The sequence below is a fragment of the Tachysurus fulvidraco genome, chromosome 2 (genome assembly GCF_022655615.1).
Source record: "Tachysurus fulvidraco isolate hzauxx_2018 chromosome 2, HZAU_PFXX_2.0, whole genome shotgun sequence".
Taxonomy (NCBI): domain Eukaryota; kingdom Metazoa; phylum Chordata; class Actinopteri; order Siluriformes; family Bagridae; genus Tachysurus; species Tachysurus fulvidraco.
In genome coordinates this window covers 27,145,598-27,163,978 of record NC_062519.1, presented here as the reverse complement: position 1 = coordinate 27,163,978, position 18,381 = coordinate 27,145,598, and the positions used below count along the sequence as shown (strand labels likewise).

Sequence of the window (18,381 nt, the reverse complement as noted above, 5' to 3'; positions counted from 1 at the left end):
CACAGGGAAGCTGAACACAGCTGGAGAGCTACATTAATACTGTGTTTGTCATTGCGAAATTAATTAATTACAGTCCAAATATTCAGTACATACTATCAGAAATTGCATTTATGGTGAGTCTAATAATAAACTTCGAAAAGAAAGAACAAACTTCTCTTTGGTTCGGGTTTATGATAAGTACGTTTTTTTTTTTTTTTAAAAAAGCTTTATGTTTTGTAATCTTAACCCACTTTACAAATTAGCATTACTCAATAGTTTACATCAATGCCCTGCTTTTCTCCAATTCAGATCCTCTATGATGATTTTGTTGATTTTTTTGTGATGCAAACACAAAACTTGGTGAAAATGCAAGCAAAGAATTCTTCAAAACTTTTAAATATCTGTATTTATGTTGGAAGGTGCCGAAATGAGTTTCCTCCGTGGGGTGGCTGGGTGCTCCCTTAGAGATAGGGTGAGGAGCTCAGAGTAGAGCCGCTGCTCCTCCACATCGAGAGGAATCAGCTGAGGTGGCTCGGGCATCTGTTTCGGATGCCTCCTGGACTCCTTCCTGAGGAGGTGTTCCGGGCATGTCCAACCGGGAGGAGGCCCCGGGGAAGACCTAGGACACGCTGGAGGGACTATGTCTTTTGGCTGGCCTGGGAACGCCTCTGTATTCCCCCGGAAGAGCTGGAGGAAGTGTCTGGGGACAGGGAAGTCTGGGCATCCCTGCTTAGACTGCTGCCCCCGCAAGCCGGTCCCGGATAAGCGGCAGAAAATGGATGGATGGATGGATGGATGGATGGATGGATGGATGGATGGATGGATGGATGGATGGATGGATGGATGGATGGATGGATGGATGGATGGATGGATGTTGGAAGGATGTGACTCAAAGTGGGCTTTAGGTGTATGCACATTGTACTGATGTCACACACTCGGCAAACCCAAACCTGCGGTAAATCTGTTCTAATTTTAAAAGATTGCAAGAGTTTGCTTGATTTTGTATTCATTTCTCCAAACCTAAACTCTGGCAGGGATTATGAAAACACATAAACTAAAGTGACTTCTATCCTGCTTACTGATCATCTTCACCCACAGACCCACTCGATTAGCTCTGGCTAGTTGAAGAGAAGCAAACAAGGCAAACAAACACCCTTCCCTAAATGCTAGTCCCAGATTATTTTTTAATCCTACAGAGTGTACAAAGAGTTACTAAAAAAGAGGAGGACATTTATAGTTTGTTTGCATGAAGCAGTAGATTAAATAGCTTGCTGTCTAAGAAGTAGTTAGTGTGTGATAATACTTTATATAAATCACCACACTCAGCTGGGCCTCACAGAGAGCATGGAGATACTCAATAATCCTGCTGCTCACCACCATGTCATACTTGCACAACATTATGGGTAATACACTCACGACACTTCAGTTTTTTTTTGTCTGAAAGAGTGAACCATGTGAACCTCTCAGTCATTGTACTGACTATGTATCTTCATTTGATATTTTTCATACATTTTTAAGGGAATGTCCTACTGAAAGGACTGATAAAAATGTCATTTGCTTGTAGTTTTATTAGTTCTTAATTAATGAATTTAAGTAATAATTTTCTAAAACTCAAAAAGCAAATAAATTATAGCAATTAGGAACAGTGCAAAATACCTACTACTACTACAAAATGGTTTGCCTCATTATCTACACATTTCAAATTCATGCACTGACTAAACATCATCTGGGACTTCCAAATGTTCCAAATGTGTGTCTACCTGCTCATGACATTTTCATTTCAGTAAACGTTTTATCTTAGTCAGGGTTTATCACTGGGTATAAGGTAGGAATACATCCTGGATGAAATACTAGTCCATTCACACATTGGGGAAGTTTAAAGTAGCCAATACACCTACTGGCTTGTTTTTGGGGGGAAAGAGGTGGTGAGATTAACCCGAGAAACCTACACAGACATGTAAAGGACATGCAAAATTATCCAGATAGTAACCCATGTTAAAGATTAAACTGATATGAACTGCATTTACAAATGAACTGTGAAAATCTTCTCACTGCTTTAGACACTTCCAGTTTTCTCAGAATTTCTCTTACCTCCTCCCACTGATGGATGTAACGGATAAGTCTAGAAAGTCTCAGAAGCCGCAACAGACTAAGGATTTTGGTGAAGCGCACAATCCGCAGTGCCCTCGCTGTCTTGTAAACCTCAGAGTCCATGCCTTTCTCCACAATGAGAAAAATATAATCCACAGGGATAGATGAGATGAAGTCCACTACAAACCAAGTCCTCAAGTACTTTTGCTTGATCTTTTTAGGGTCCAGGATGATCTCTGTGTTTTCCTCAAAGACAATGCCCGTGCGGAAGTTGAGCACCAGGTCCATGAGGAAGAAAGTGTCTGAGACCACGTTGAAGATAATCCAGGGGGTGGTGGTCTCTTCTTTGAAAAAGGTGATGCCAACTGGAATAATGATTAGGTTGCCCACCATAAACATCAGCATTGTGAAGTCCCAGTAGAACCTACAGAGGACAAAGAGAGAAACACGGGTCTGTGTGGAACTGAGACGGGTGGTTTTATAATTACTTGAAAATTGCAGGAAGAAGTCAAGTACATAGCTGAAAACCGGTTGTGTTTGGAATAGCATCGCCTTTTGCACTCATGATCTTCAGATGTACCAAAGAGTAGAAACAGCAAAAACAAAATGTGTAAACAAATTATAACAAAATGATTCCAATGTCAAAACGCTGAAGCTGAAAGTTGAAGCTCATTGAGCAGACTCACTGAAATGACGAATCAATGAGTGACTCAAATTACAGGTTTATTTATAACAGCATACCAGGAAGGAGCAGACTGACTCGCAGGATACAGACCTTATCACTTCTTAAATATATCCTTTTTACTCATGCACTGCATCCATGCACTTCATGCTGTGGCAATTATTCTGCACATGAAATGTTATAAAAAAAAATGTGAGTTGAATGGATGTAAAGAACACATACAGAGAGACACTGTTTCCAGAAGTCGTACACCTAGTGCCGTAATGATAGCATACTTTGCATTTAAATGATTTGCAATGAAATATTAACAATCACTTTTTTTTAACATATTAAATATCTCACCTAATGTGCACATAAGGGGAATAAGCTTTACACTCTCTAAATAGCTCATAAAACTGGGACAAACCAATAAAGCCCATAAACTGTTTAGTTCTTTTCATACAATCAGAGAGCAGGCTTAGAACAGCACATTAAATTCATTGTTATTGATTGCTGCAAAATTTGTCTTTGCAATGCCAATGTCATGAGGATAAAACGTTCATATAACTCCTCCAATCAATCCCTAATAGCTTTATTGTGTGCTGCCGATCATCCTGTATGTATGTTGTATCTTGTTTGTGTAAATCTCAGCTTTCGCATGATCCAAGTGGGAATTGGTTTTCTGAAGGTGATGCAGGCCGATCTCCAAAGGAGCGGTTTGTGATTTTACAGAATGAAAACGCTGTGCAGCCTTCTCCTTCCTCCTAACCAACCACATTCACTGTATGTATGCCTTATGAATTGCTTTTACTCCAGTAAAGACTTCGGACCTCATAAAGTTTTACACTTGTTCTGTGTTTTACAGGTTTTCTGTGAATTTTCACTTGAATCGCTAAATAATGCAAAAGGTAAGACTGATTGTAATTACTACAATGCTTTAAGAAGAATGTAAGGGGGTTGAAGAAAAGGAGCTGAACATTGTTTCAGCTTGGTGTTGAATTAATCTTTAAAAATTTTAACTTGTAATAACTGCTATTTAAATAAAAACATTATTAAAGTATTGCTGAAATTTAGATTATTACACTGTAAACAATTAACATCAAAGTTTCACAATCAGGGTTTTAGTATTTTGAAATATTCTGGGAAAGCACATTCAGTTTGAAATATGTAACACATTAATCACCAAATGGAACAAATGAGCATATGCATGTTGAGTTAGATGTGTAACGTGTCATGTTTTATTTTATTTATTGTGTCAATTTTAATGTTATATTGCCTTCATATATCTCACATATGGTCTCTATAAATCTTCTTCCTGACCAAGGTCGTCACAAGGACATGTACAGTAAAGGTGAGGCGATGTGGACACCAACACAGGACCATCCTTTCTAAATAGGAATTTATTTCATATTGATGAGCGATGGCGGTGAAGGCGCTGTCCTTGGTTCTGAAATAGTCCCTTTACACGCACCGTAATCATACTTTAATTAACGATCACTTACTAAATCAGACATGGGCTGCGTCCCAAACCGCACGTTAAATACTATGTCAAAATACACCACCATCCCAGGTTTCCATAGTTACCGTAGGTGGCGTACTATTTTCAGAGACTGTTTAGTATGCCAGTGAATACCACTAGCCCATCCCTGTCGAAATCTTCGCTGTCACACACACACACACATATATATAAAATATCACCTGTTTCTACATTTAGGCTGAAATGGTGTATATATATATATATATATATATATATATATATATATATATATATATATATATATATATATATATATATATACAATCTCAATACTTTAATATCCTACAAGAAAATATCACCTGTTTCTACATTTAGGCTGAAATGGTGTATATATATATATATATATATATATATATATATATATATATATATATATATATATATATATATATATATATATATCCTACAAGAAAATATCACCTGTTTCTACATTTAGGCTGAAATGGTATATATATATATATATATATATATATATATATATATATATATATATATATATATATATATATATATACCATTTCAGCCTAAATGTAGAAACAGGTGATATTTTCTTGTAGGATATTAAAGTATTGAGATTATGTTAATAGTATATATATTGGCATTTGAATTTCAGACAATACTGTTATTAAAAAAAAAAAGAAAACTAAAAAAAAAAAAAAAAAAGAGGAAAACTAAAATGCCACGCGTACGTCTAACTTAAACGTGACTCCCTCCAAAGCTCGCGTTACCACATATCCAAAGGAGAAATGAATAACCCAAGCACCAGGATTTTTTGCAATGAGAGATGCGCCAAGACATCGAATCAGAAACACACTGATATATTCACAAGACACAAAAACAGGGCAGGGATGTATTCATGCATACAGGCACAACTTTTACCGCTTGCGATCATCAATGATTTTGTGTGGTGCATCTTGTTCATACTTGCATCTAGCGCAATTATGGTTGTGGGTCGGATTAAAAAAGTTTAACTCATGTAAACAAACGCATAGTTTTTGCCACGATAGTGAATTTCCAAAGAAGGTATTTGCAAAAAAAAAAAAAACTACTTTTAAAGTTATGTTGCAGTAAACAGAGGCGCATAACCAAGTAATCTATATATTTCTTAGTAAATATAAATGCATGCAGACATCATGTTGACACTGAAAATACCTGAAATCACTGTACGGGTGGATGATCCAGTTCCCAGCAGATTTGACCCTCTCTTGCTCTTTCTCCACCGCCTTCTGGCTGCCGAACATGCGCAGGGAGAATTTATTCACTCCGGGTTGTAACATAGAGCTGAACTGCCGTTGCATGTAGGTCTGACTGTCCCTGATTTCTCCGTCCTCCGTGGTCATCTGCCCGTCCTCAGTCTTGGATAGAGCTGCGGTCGGCGCGGGATTCGAGCTCGAAAACGCCACCCGTGAGTCCTTCTTCTCCATCTCAGCAGCTCCAGAGCCGACGGGCGTTATCGAGCCGTCCATGGTGGCAGAAGGACATGCGCTACCCACTCTTCTCTCCTCGGGTGTGACCGAGCCACCTGTCTGCTTCTCGTGTTTGGAGAGGAGTGAAGGCGAGCTCGTGTCTCTCCTGCAATCTCCGTTCACGGCGCGTCTCATGCCGACGTCCTCCTCCTCCACCTCCTCCTCCTCTTCCTCGCATCCGTCTTCTTGCTCCACATCAACACTAGTGGCTGAGGTCCTCGTGTCGTCGTCGTTGCTCGTGAAACTGAATCCAAAGCCGAAGCCGCACGCGTCGCCCTGGCACAGAGAGACAGGCGCGCGGTCCGTTTCCCGCGACGCACGGAGCTCGTTCGGTCCGCCGCCGCTGTTAGAAGTCTGGCTCGGTGCCGCTCCCCCTCCTGGCGTTAAACACCTGACCCTGGAAGGGTCAGCTAAGACTCCACTTTCGAGCCTCGGAAGCCGCTCACGTCCGCGGTCCTCGTCACCCTCCTCCGCTTCGTCCATGGCGGTAAAACGGCTCTTCCACCGGGCGGAGATCAGAGTGTGAAGGCGGAGACGCGGCGGCGCGGCTTTACTTCTTCCCGACGACACCAATTGTGGCGGAGAGACCGCGCGCGCGGCGCGTTGCTATGGCTACAGTGGCACGCGTGCGCTGCCTTGAATATGCTCCTCTGAATATATATTTATTTTAGATTATGAGAGAAAATTTGAGAGAGAGAGATTGAGAGAGAAAGAGAGCGCAACTGGTGCTAGTTTAACAACAACAGCAGCAAAAATCATCCTAATTATCATCAACAACAATTATAGTTTTATTAATTATATAAATTTCTAGAACATATTTCTAAATCAAAGTGATGTTACTAATAATACCCTACATGATACGTATATAAATAAACAATAGCCTAATTAAAACAGTATATCTAATAGTAATAAACTGTAACATAATATAAATCACAATATTCAATCAGGACGTTTATTTATTTATTTTTAATCATTTAGTTTCACAATGTTATTTATTTGGTTAAAAGAAGATGGCCTGCTAAAATAAGCTGAGCCACACTCACTAGGTTCATCAGAGAGAAGCAACTTAAACCATCCCTAAGTCAAAAGCGCCACCTGGTGCTCAGTAAAATATCTTCATAAATAAACGTTGTGGAATTTACGGTGGTGGAATGATGTGGCTCGAATGCTATTATTATTGGATTCACATTTAGCAGAAGCCTTTATCCAGAGTTTAACCCTAGCATCTGAACTTACAACCTTCTGTTCAGATGTCCATCTTAGCCTCTGAGCTACCGCTGGTACTGCACTGTACCAGCACTAGTAGGTGCAATTAAGAATCAGTGCCCATCACAGTTAAAAGATTTGCCTGTTATTTTAAACAATCTTTTATTTATTTGGAGCATTCATTTTGCTATGCTTTGTTAGTGTAGGGACAAAAGGTGGAGTTGTGTAAATACACATCAGAGGATAAAGTCAACCCCCATCTACTGTGTCCTTGAATGGAAGATGGACAATCGTTACACCAGATCTTATTTTGGTTGTAGCCCACACAAGTATACAACAGTATGCAGAGCATTCAAGCAGCTAGATAAATCAAAGGCTCAGCAAAAACGGATTGGAAAAAGTCATGCGATAACAGTTGTCTTATATTGTTCCTGGCTGACTGGTGCAGATCTCACTGTAGGCTTCATCTAACCATCTGCCACTCTGCTCATTCTCCTATGACACCTCTCATCAACAAGGGGTTTTTACCTGTAGAACTGTAACACACCGACTGGTTTTTGTTCATTTTGAGCAACATTTGAAGGAAACTGCAATGACGTGCATGAAAATGCCCATCTGACACCAAAATGCGCTCATATTTTGTCTCCATTCTGAGAGTGAAATGAGAGTTCATATTTTGCTCTTATTCTGAGGTTTCATGTGAAAATTAACTGAAGCATTGTGTCTGAAAGTTATGCATCAACTTACTGCCACATGACTGGCTGACTGAACCACTTGATGCTTGTGCAGATGTTCCCACTCGGTCTTAGAATTAAGTGCTAAGCAGATGGCAGTGAATTACTATCTGGTTTATTTAGATTAAGAATTATGAAGAAAATCAAGCAAAGGGCTGTCTTTGCAGGCTAGTAAATCCAGCCATGTAAGTAGCCTGCATGCAAAAGCAGTGTTGAGTTCATCTGCTTGTGTACATTACTGAAGATTTATTGTGCAATTCTTATACATTTTCCCTTGAAACTATGTTATGCAGATTTTTAGTAATTATATATTTCATTGTAATATTCCTTTAACAGTGACAATCTAATTTCCAAATACTGCTACAAAAATGGTCACAAATTTCACACAAGAAATATTTTAGAAATGTAGCATTTGATCAGATTCAACAGACCAGTCTGATGTTAAAGTCAAACCAAATAACTTTATTCAGTGTGTGAGTCAGTAAAGCTGACATTTTAAATTTCATGTGTGTCAGGCAAAATAATTTACATCAGATCAAATTCTTATATTCCTTTTCAAAGAAATGGCATGAAAGTCAATTTTTTATATAGAATTGCTTATAGGGAGGACAAATACTGTACTTCAACTCAATTGCACATTTGCTTCTATAATTATAGATCTAAAAATTAGCTTTAGTCTGGATTAGTAGTGGATTCTAGATTATTATCCAAGTAGTAAATGGCACTGTTCATGCTTGGTCCTCTTTGATGTATTGTTACTGTTTTATACAAAAAAACAAAACAAAAAACAAAACAAAAACACTGCCCTTAATTAAAAAGCATTATCCTTAAAACAAATTTGTTTCTTGGACAAAAACATTAGTCTGAAACAGGAATTAAGCAAAGAAAAGTGGCATTCTGTAGTTAGCTAACAGTGCAATTGGATATACAACAATAACATCTGGTTGGTTGTGTGCCGCAATAATAGTTAGATAATATAATATTTCCATGACTAAAATGTAAGCACAGCGCACCATAAAAAATAAAAATGACTGCCAACAAAATCTAAAAAGCATAAAGAATAGCTGAAGACACTGAACCTCTGCTATCCCAGCCTGCAAAACAGACACATACGTGTGTGTTTGTGTGTTTATTTATAGTAGAATTATAATAGCTTGTGTATCAAATTATCAAATATGGTTCAAACTGGCTGAAGCAGATCCATACAAAAAATTCTAATTCGTACAGGAGCAATCAGAATCCAAGTTAATTTCAGAGGCAGGGTGTAGCTGATCACAATGCTAATAGTTTGGCTTCCAAGCTAAAGTTGTGTGGCACAGTAGAGCAAGCAGACAGAAAAAAATCCATCAATTGTTCATTCCCACATAAAAAGGGTTTCACTACAACAGCAAGAATAATCATGCATGCACCCACCCCACCCACCCAAAGCCCACTTTTTAAAAACACGTTTGCTGGCAGCACAATACAGAGAGGAAATACCTGGAAAGAATGAAAACAAAGAAATCAATATCTCAAGACATTTTACACTCAAGCAGAAAGCGATTATTCGATCTTAAGGAGCCACACAGCAACTTCATGCTTTTCTTGTATCTTGACTAGTAGTCATCAGGACTCCTACAAAGAAAGTGAAATACAAGTCTTTGTACATGGTGTGCTTTGAAACATTGCTGTTTGATCCTAAAAAGCCCTTTAGGGAACAGTGTGTGCTATTTTGCTTTGAATGAACTTACCAAGTTATCTCTCAGTTGGAGTTCCTTTGTCGCACATTCTTGTCTTTGTGGTTTGCAGCGGAGTTGCTCTTCCTGAAAACACAGAACATTAGCAATGTGCTTCCTCAGTTTCCTCTTTAAGTCACTGGTGAATTCATTGAGTGTGCTAAAACTTTATTAGTGAAAAAATAATGAAAGACTTACAGAGGGGCTGATCCTGAGTCATCATCTGAAGTCAGACGGAAAGCCCAACGAGGAGAAAAACAATACACAACTTTGTCAGATTTTGGCAAGCAATTGAAAATATCTGGTCAGGTTTTAGATTTAGAAATGTCAAGTTATCAGAAGCATGGTTGTGTTATATTTAAAGACAGCAAATCAGCACACAGTTTAGTGTATGTCTACCACTTTAAAAATGTATTAAATTACCAACCTGCCCAACAACAACTTAAAAGAATTATTCCCATGGTGTGCGTGGTATAACAAACACTTAATAGTTCATGCACAATGCAGTTAACTCATGCATCATCATCATAAACAAATATGAAGAGCTTGACCCAAGGAAATATTTCATGCAATCTCAAAACCCCAGACAGTGGCCCATATTACTGAACAAGTCATCCCACCATATTTTACTTGAAGATAAATTCTGTCTAAAAGAGGTGAGAGACTTCAATTCACCAGCGTTACCCATGCAATGAGAGTATGATGCAAAGAGCATGCACAATGATGCTGCTAAACGTCTCCTGAGCCCTGAAATGTTACATGTTATTTTTCCAAATAATCAAATCTTGTCAGGTGTGACTTTTTTTAGCCCTTTCATTGGACATGGTTGAAACCACATTATCCGAGAGGAAATCATTTGACCATAAATTTCTCTTTAAAACCCCCTTCTCCCAAGAACCAATGAAAGAGCTGTTCCCCTTTTCACCATTTCTAGCAGCAGCTACTCTAAGCAAGAAGCGCATCTGGACTTCAAAAAACTGCTCCTTGTTCCTAGTCTGGAAAAAACCACTTCAGCCTGACATGCAGTTTTGAACACTTACCACAACGTAAAAGCAGCAGCGAACAGAGAAATAAACAACGTAAATAAAACACAGACCCAACTAAATCACTGCAAGTACTTTTCCAAGATATAACAAAAATATATACACAAGAATGCAAAAAAACATGATGAAACAAAAACGGGCATCATTAAAAGGTTTTTTTTTTTTGATCACCAGTAACACATACATTCATTGTACATTCACAGTGGGCTGCAAGCAAAATCAGGTATAAACCAGGTGACTGACACATACCGTCGGTAATCTCATCAGGCTTTCTCCGCTTCTCGTAGATGAAAATAATGGTGACAAGGATGATGACCTCAGCCACAATACCAAGGAATGGCCAGAGAGCAGCTAAACGGCTACGCACACGTAGGTGGATCTTATCGGTTGCGTTTCCCAGCTCATTCATTCCAGAGCACATATAGTTAGCTGCATCTTCGTTATTCAGTTCCTCGATGGTCAGTGTGGAATTGTATGGTGTGCTTTTGATTATATACCTCCCAGTACCATTCACGATGGACTAAGTGACAAAGAAATCAACAGTTTACATTTGATTAAAATACTCAAACAGTACTGCTTGAAGGTTTATGAAGCCTCCAGACATGATCGTTGTTTTTGTGTAAAAATATTAAAATAACCTTATCAAATGTACATCCAAACCCCAATTTGACTAAAAATCATGGACCTTATTTATTCAACAGGTGCTATCTCTCAAATTGAAAATTTGACTTTTGCAGAAGTCTGTGAACCCAAATTAGTAGTTTGTTTCACTTTTTTTTTTTTTTAAGAGGCAGCCATTATAATCAACCAAATTTCATATGTAACCACAGCCCAGTCTCATATCTGTGCTTAGGGATTTCTGCTCAATTCTTCTCGCAGAACTCCACCACTTAAGAGAGGCTTGACGAGTAACTGGCACGTAAGGCTGGCTTCAGGTCTAGCCACAATATTTCGATTGGATTGAGATCCGAACTTGGGAGACCACTTCTTGGCAGAGTGGTGGTCATTTTGAATGCCCTCCATTTGTAGTTGATTTGTCCACAGTGGGTGGATGAAGCTAGAATCATTCGATAGTCTTATAGCCTTCCCCAAACTGATGGGCCATCACCCCCTTATTCCTGATGTCCTCAGATATCTCCTTAGCTTTGTTGGGCTTTGTAGGTAAACCTTGGCACTAAAGTGATTTGGTTGGTTTCTTTTTTAATCACTGTTGCCCAACCCATTTGCTAGGGATGTCTTATTTGATTAGTCTTCTAAACTGATTAAGCATCCAATCTTGTTTCACCTGAATCTTTTACCCACTTGACTTGGCCAATACAGCTCGGGGTTCAATTAATTTTGCACATACGCCAATTCCATATATTTATTTTGCAACTCCCACTATTCCCTTTATATATATAAAATAAATAAATAAATAAATAAAAAATCACATTCAATTAATAAAAATCCATCTAACAGAAAAAACTGGTGATAAAATAAGAAAACCTGTTAAAACAGAAAACTCTGAACTGCTCATGGGGTTTGCAAACATTTAAGCAGCACTGTTTACATAAGCGTTCATCTAAACAAATGTGACTCAATGCAACTCGGCACATTTTAAGCTTAACATACCGTTTTCTGGCCAGAATCATCGGTTTTCTCCCAAAACCAGTCAGTGATCAGGGGGTAGCTGTGGCACTCACATAGCAGCACTGCCTTGTCATTCTCATTAGCGTTCTCAGAGTGCTTGTGTGCCAAAATATGAGGAGAACCTGCAAAAAAGAAACATTGGTTAATTTATTATTTTTACAATCTCTAAATCTAAAGCATATAACCATGCACTCAAAAGTGTACTTAATGTTCAATTTACACTACAAAGTCTGTGCTGCTGCTGAGGCCTACTTGCCAAACAAAGTTAAACACTCTCACTTTTCACTTCGATAAATGCTTCAGCTGGTGTCTCAGACACAAAGACACACGAATATTTTCCAGAGTTGGTCTCAATCTTCAAAATGCTGCAACAGAGAAGAGAAAACAATAAAAGTTTCTAGTTCTAGGAGGTTCATAAATATTTTGTATGGCCAAAGAAGGGCCCAAATCCTATCCTTAAATGCCTGAAGTGACTAGAAGTTTATCGGAGTTGGAAAATAAACCAAAACAAGTCTAAGTTTCAATATTCTCTCCGATTAAGGTCGATAAGCCGCTGTCTAAAATAAACGCCTTCCATTTGGCAATTCTCCAGAACATCCCCATAGCTACAACATTCTTATGTCTATTAAGCACCAATGAAAGAATTACAGTCAGTGCTGCAGTGATTTAACCCTGTCAGCTCTTGTCTGCATGAGAAAGCCCTTCAGTATCCACCATCTCTACCAAGCATAGAACAGCTTGAAACCTTCAGTCTCTAGTAAAGGTTTTGGCATTCTAAAGATTAATTAGTTTGTAATATGAAATAGCCATTAAATATTAGGTCAGTGTAATATAGTGCAGAAGCTCTATAATACTGGATGAGAACATACGTGTACTCAGTGTAGAGCTCTGGTCCATCCTTCTTGGTGTTCTCAAGAGTCTTGCCATTTTTTTTCCAGTAGCGGCTTGTGACTGGAGACGCAGGGTTGGTAAAATTACAGCTGAGTGTGGCAGAGGTCTGGTTGTTCACCTCTTTTGGAAGAGTCACAATCACAGGCTCTGCAGATGAACAAGTTTTTTTTTTTTTTATTAATTAGACATTTAAATAAATCTGCTGGTAGGGAATTACATAGGCCAGACTAATCAGTGGACAATACTAACAAGCATGGCCTATCCTGCAAGGCACATTCTTTAACATCTGATAAAGCTCAAGAAAATTAATGTCATACAGGTCCAGAAACAATAATATTTGCATTTAATTGTATAATTATTTCAGTTTATATCAAAAGGCACAAAGCTGTCAAATGTTCAGAAGTAAAAAAAAAAAAAAGGGCTGGGGGGAGAAAAGGAGAACTCGAACCTTCTAAAGGTCAGAAATGGAAGCTATATTAGTGGCATGCTAAAAAAAAAAAAATGCAGGTGATGGGGGATGAGGGGCAACCAACCAAGAAGTGGACTGGAATTCAGGTAATGTTTAAAAAAATAAAATTAATTTTAATAATCTAAAACAATGCAAGTTATATAAAAAGTATTATAAATTAAAAAAGAACAGCAAATAATTTATGGGCCCTTTTCATATACTTCAATGGTATAATTGGATTTCAAATGAAATCGTTAGCATGTACTGTTTAAAGATGAGTAGTAGGGAGACCTGAACACCGTCCACCTAAGCATTGTTTGTACACGCACACACAACAAAATGGAGCATAATTCCAGTAGTAGCTATACTTTATACACTTAAATGTTTAGTTTGCTAACTCGGGTACAGTAACTTCGATGGGCCAGTCTGTGGTTGAAGGGAAGGCACAGGAGGAGCAATACATGGGTAAGAACTGGAATCTAAGGGCTTCACATCCTCTACATGTGGGCTGCTCCTCTACACCTCACCACTCACTTTCAAACACAATAACATTGGCCTGTGAGCGGATCCACTTGACTTTGGGCAGTGTCCTCAGGGCGTTGCGGTCTGGGTCGTTGGAAGCGCGGCACTCGTAAACACCAGTGTCGTCAAAAGAGAGGTTGAAGAGAAGCAGGGTACTGGCACCATGTTGGATGTAGGTGGTGTTGATGCGCACACGATCGTGCTGAGCTCCTTCAAAGAGCTGAGAGGCCGTCTCATTGGGCTCATCCCCCTCTATAAACCACCACTGTATCTCTGGGATGGGGTTCCCTATCACTTCACAGTGCATAACTGCACTGTCACCGACCAGCTTTGTCTGGGACATGGGGGACTTTATGAAGCCCGCTGTCCATAAACAATATTAAGTGGCAAGGATCAATTTTGGTTTCAAAATAAGCAATTAAATGGAATGATGAATAATAATGATGGTAATGTTTAACAAGTATTATTTAAGGCACAAGAGAACAAAAACACAAAAGAAGAAGAGATGGTTAGAACAAAGAAAGTAATGCAAGATATAACAATGCTTTCTACATTTTGGGCATTACTGTGCAAGAACAAATGCTGGCTAGCACGAACATAGATGCTACATGACGCCCAAATTTAAAATGGAAAACAGATCTTGAAAAGCAAAGACAACAGCCAGGGCATGGAGTAAAATGTGGGGAGAAACTCAGAACAAGGTGGAAAATAAACTGTAACTAATGTTTTTTCTCAAGAATAAAAAGGTCACACCATGGTGATATTGTTTCAGTTTTACGGAAACTCAGAACTCTTCCGATGATTCTTGGAGGCTTCAGTTTGTTTTAGGAAAAAGCCTGCACACAAAAGGTAGGCTTGGTCTAAACCCCTATGGAGTTAGTTCAGTGGAACTACTGGGAGGACATGCGTCTCCAATTAATAAACAAACTTCAACATCAATACTAAGAACACGAGTTCTTGACAAAATGTGTTGTCTAGTGCAACTTCAAACTGCAAGATTCTCTCAATATTGTGGAGACTATGCACAGTTTTCCAATACATTTCACAGATGAAATGATAAGGTTCAGCTGTATAACCAGAGGAATGGTATTCAGTAGATTATTCTGCACGTTCCAACCAGTAAGCTAGGAAGCAGCCGGTGTACGTGATTGAATATCACTTGGCCTTTAAACTGGAATTGGCTGAATATGTGACCGTTACTAAAGGTTACCTTTACAAAATTAAAAGCATAAGCTCAGACCTCAGTAAACAACCTTAATAACCAAAGGTTATGACTTACTCACTTCCTTACATTAGCATTTGGCTACGTAGTTTTAAAACTATAATGGACTTTTTTTTCCTGTTGAATGCTAATTGTTCTCAAAATTGGTCCAGAGTAAATGATTGATATATTTCATCCTGTTTGTCTTATTAACCAGTTGAAATATTGTTGAACAAGAGCACTCATAAGGCATCTGTGTTTCTATATAATTTTTCATGTCAAACTCAGTTACAGTGTGACAGTGAATTAATTTTTGCAAGTGAGTTACAGGCTGGAGAACAAATATTTGATAAAATACACACAGAACACAGCCTGAGTTAAGAAATATACTCATCTCTACAGAGAAACAAATTTACATCAGTGACTAATGTTTGTGTACAAAAAGTGGACCGAAACATTAATATAAATATAAAGTGATTTATGTTTTTCCTTCATGTAAAAAGTGCCATTTTGGATGCTACAGCACATTTTGTTTTGCTTAGACTGAACCAAAACAAAATGTAGTTAACTGCTAAAACAGCTTAGTTATGAAATACAGGATGTTCCTGATTATGATGTACAACAATGTTGCATAAATCTGCTCTACGGAGAGAAATGTTCCCCTGAACAAAATGGCAGCCACTAGTCAGTCAGCCATCATGCTGACGATACCAAATCAATTCAGCTCTGGATAAATACCTGCATGCTCTTGTTAACCCAATTTTCCAGGCTGCATTGAGCAGAAGACAGAGGGCTCAAGGGAAAATCTAATTTTAATTCTGACATACAGCTACTACAGCACAACTCTCCTCAGCTCACTGCCTTCAGATGACCTCAACTTTTACCTGCTATTCTACTAGCACAAAGGTGGGTGTAATATGACAAGAAGAAAAAAGAAGAAGAAAAAAAGACTGATTCCAAAAACAAAACTGGGTTCCAGTTCATAGCAGCATGCAGACTGCCTGGGTTTATTCGTGTTAACCTCAGCTGCTATTTCTAATTGCAAGGCTGATTAGGTAGGGGATTAACAGACACAAACATTCACTTAGCCGTTGTTTCAAGTGCCAAAACAAGTAGTCATGACATGAACACTGAATAAATGATCTAAATAATTATATATATATATATATATATATCCTTAAAAGAAAAAGAAACGTAAGACACAGGTCCAGAAGCAGATCATGGCTGACCTAATCACCAGCATTTTTCTGCTCCTCTTCTGTTTAGCAACAAGCCGGTATGCATTTCTGCTCCATGGCCATTCACAGCTCTGTAAAGTTCTAATGAGCTTATACTTAATCCTTTAAAGACTGAAGCCTGACTGAAAAGTACATTTTCCAACAGGTTCTTAGATTTCTTAGATTACTGCAACGAGCACGTTTAACTTGCCTAACAACAATGGTCAACAATACAGACAACAGTATGAAAGCAACAAGTTTTTGACTTAATCTGATCTTAGAAAGTAAGGATTTATAGGATGTAGGCGGTTGGAAAACTGGCCTAAACCGGTTTAGTCAAGTATGCAAATATTACCCCATATGCTTTTATCAAAAACAGATATTTCGGCCCTAAAGTAGGCAGCTACAACGAGTGCAATAACAAAAACACCACAACCTAATCTTACAGGAATGGGATTTTACAGGAGTGGGATTTTAAAATGGTAAAAGAGGACACTTTAGTAAATGCGTAGGCGATTAATATTCATCCAAATCAACATATTAACATTTATGTCGAAAAGTCGGTAATAATTAAAAGAACGCGTAAAATATATGAATGTAGTACTTATACTTAAACAATAAAACGTGCTAAATAGGTTGCTAGCTAGCAAACGGCTAGCTACCTAACTAGCTCATAAATAAAACGTCTTTGTTGGCGAGAAAATCCTTTCATTAACGTTTAAAGCTCAGTAATACTGCGATATAATATCTAATACATTACACAACTCATCTACGATTAAATTAAATTGCTCGTTGTGACGTACATTTAAAATCAACCGAAAGAGCTAACTGCTAATGTGTAGCATCGACTGATGGCTGGTCAGCGATTAGAGCTGAAAATTCTTACCTGTCCCCGCAAAGGCCTGCTGAAAACTAAACAAAACAGCACCAAGCGCCCACAGCAACAACATGTTGGCTCCTCACGCTTGCTAGCTCTTTGTCTCAAACGAAATGCGGTACTATAACTTATAAAACTTGACGCAAATGTACAAAACAAGCGCGCCGACTCAATCGCCCGATGCTTTCTGACTAGCCGTTCGCTCGTTGTCCTCTATTTGATCCTGACGTGCACGAGAACGCGCACGTAGACACATACACACAAAAAACGTGCTTGCGTCATCAGCTTTCTTTATTTATAAATAAAATAAAAGGTTTTATCTACATTTTTTAAAAAGCACAAACAAATGCTGTTTTACACATAAAAGCATATTTAGCTGGAATGTCACCGTTTTTGTCAATTTTTATAATCTGTTTTCTTTATTTCTTTCTGCACACCGTGTAGAAAGAATAAATAAACCTGCTTCTGATTCTGATTCCGAACCTCTAGAACAGGTGTGAATTATTTATACAATCACTAATATAGATAATAATATAGTGCTATAGATCTATATATCTAAAGATTCATAACCTAAAGAGTTTTTTTTTAAAGTATAATCTGCATAATATGTAGTATATTAATCTCCAAAGTCCATTTCAGCTGTATTTCAGGCTCTTTCTTCATGGCCTGATTGTATTTTGTCTTAATGCACAAACAAACCAAACTGCACTTTGATGCCACTATTGCACAACCTACTGCTTTATACAGAACATGAACAAACTTTATGCCTTAGTACTCCGTCATATAAGGATAATCAAACTTTATTATACTGCTTTATTCTTTGTAAGGATAGGAAGGATTTAAAAAGAAATTATGAATGTTCTTGAGAGTGAATCTGAGTGAATAGATTATTTTTAACAAGTCTTTTAACTCCACCTAGTCCACTATAAAGCAGTCATAAAAACTAACCTTGCTAGATAATAACCGAGAGCCTAATGGTATTTTCCAGCCCAGCTTTAAAAAAAAAAAGCTGCCATCTAGTGGCAATGTCTGTTATCAGCACATACTAACAGAGAACAGGTAATTTTTTATTAACATGTTAATTTATTAACCTAATAAATCCATATTTGTTTCATGGTTTGCACATTTGTCATAGTATATTAATTTGTTCAGAATTAAGGAAAA

The 18,381-nt window shown here is 38.0% G+C and overlaps 2 protein-coding genes across 5 annotated transcripts in view; both read right to left on the bottom strand.

Annotated features, from left to right (window-relative positions):
• hcn2b (hyperpolarization activated cyclic nucleotide-gated potassium channel 2b) overlaps positions 1 to 6,448 on the bottom strand; it is a 37,013-nt gene extending 30,565 nt beyond the window's left edge. The window contains exons 1-2 of one of the 2 annotated variants that reach the window (XM_047805102.1): positions 5,421 to 6,448; positions 2,071 to 2,494 (exon numbers count right to left, since the gene is read on the bottom strand). In XM_047805102.1, coding sequence (XP_047661058.1) covers positions 2,071 to 2,494; positions 5,421 to 6,217 — 1,221 coding nt within the window. In that variant the 5' untranslated portion in view covers positions 6,218 to 6,448. The remainder of the gene's footprint in view (positions 1 to 2,070; positions 2,495 to 5,420) is intronic. The other variant, XM_027169777.2, reaches the window with a different exon arrangement.
• Positions 6,449 to 8,115: 1,667 nt separating this feature from the next.
• Positions 8,116 to 17,457, bottom strand: bsg (basigin). Of its 3 annotated transcripts, none has more exons than XM_027169786.2 (9): positions 17,227 to 17,457; positions 13,935 to 14,285; positions 12,931 to 13,099; positions 12,341 to 12,426; positions 12,044 to 12,183; positions 10,682 to 10,952; positions 9,588 to 9,600; positions 9,405 to 9,476; positions 8,116 to 9,288 (listed from the first exon to the last, which is right to left on the bottom strand). In XM_027169786.2, exons 1-8 carry the CDS (start codon positions 17,288 to 17,290, stop codon positions 9,416 to 9,418), a joined length of 1,155 nt encoding a protein of 384 aa, XP_027025587.1. In that variant the 5' UTR covers positions 17,291 to 17,457; the 3' UTR covers positions 8,116 to 9,288; positions 9,405 to 9,415. The 3 variants fall into 3 exon arrangements, with proteins under 3 accessions (XP_027025587.1, XP_027025586.1, XP_027025588.1); XM_027169785.2 differs by having other exon boundaries at positions 9,588 to 9,612; positions 17,227 to 17,454; XM_027169787.2 differs by lacking the exon at positions 13,935 to 14,285 and having other exon boundaries at positions 9,588 to 9,612; positions 17,227 to 17,450.
• Positions 17,458 to 18,381: the final 924 nt, after the last annotated feature.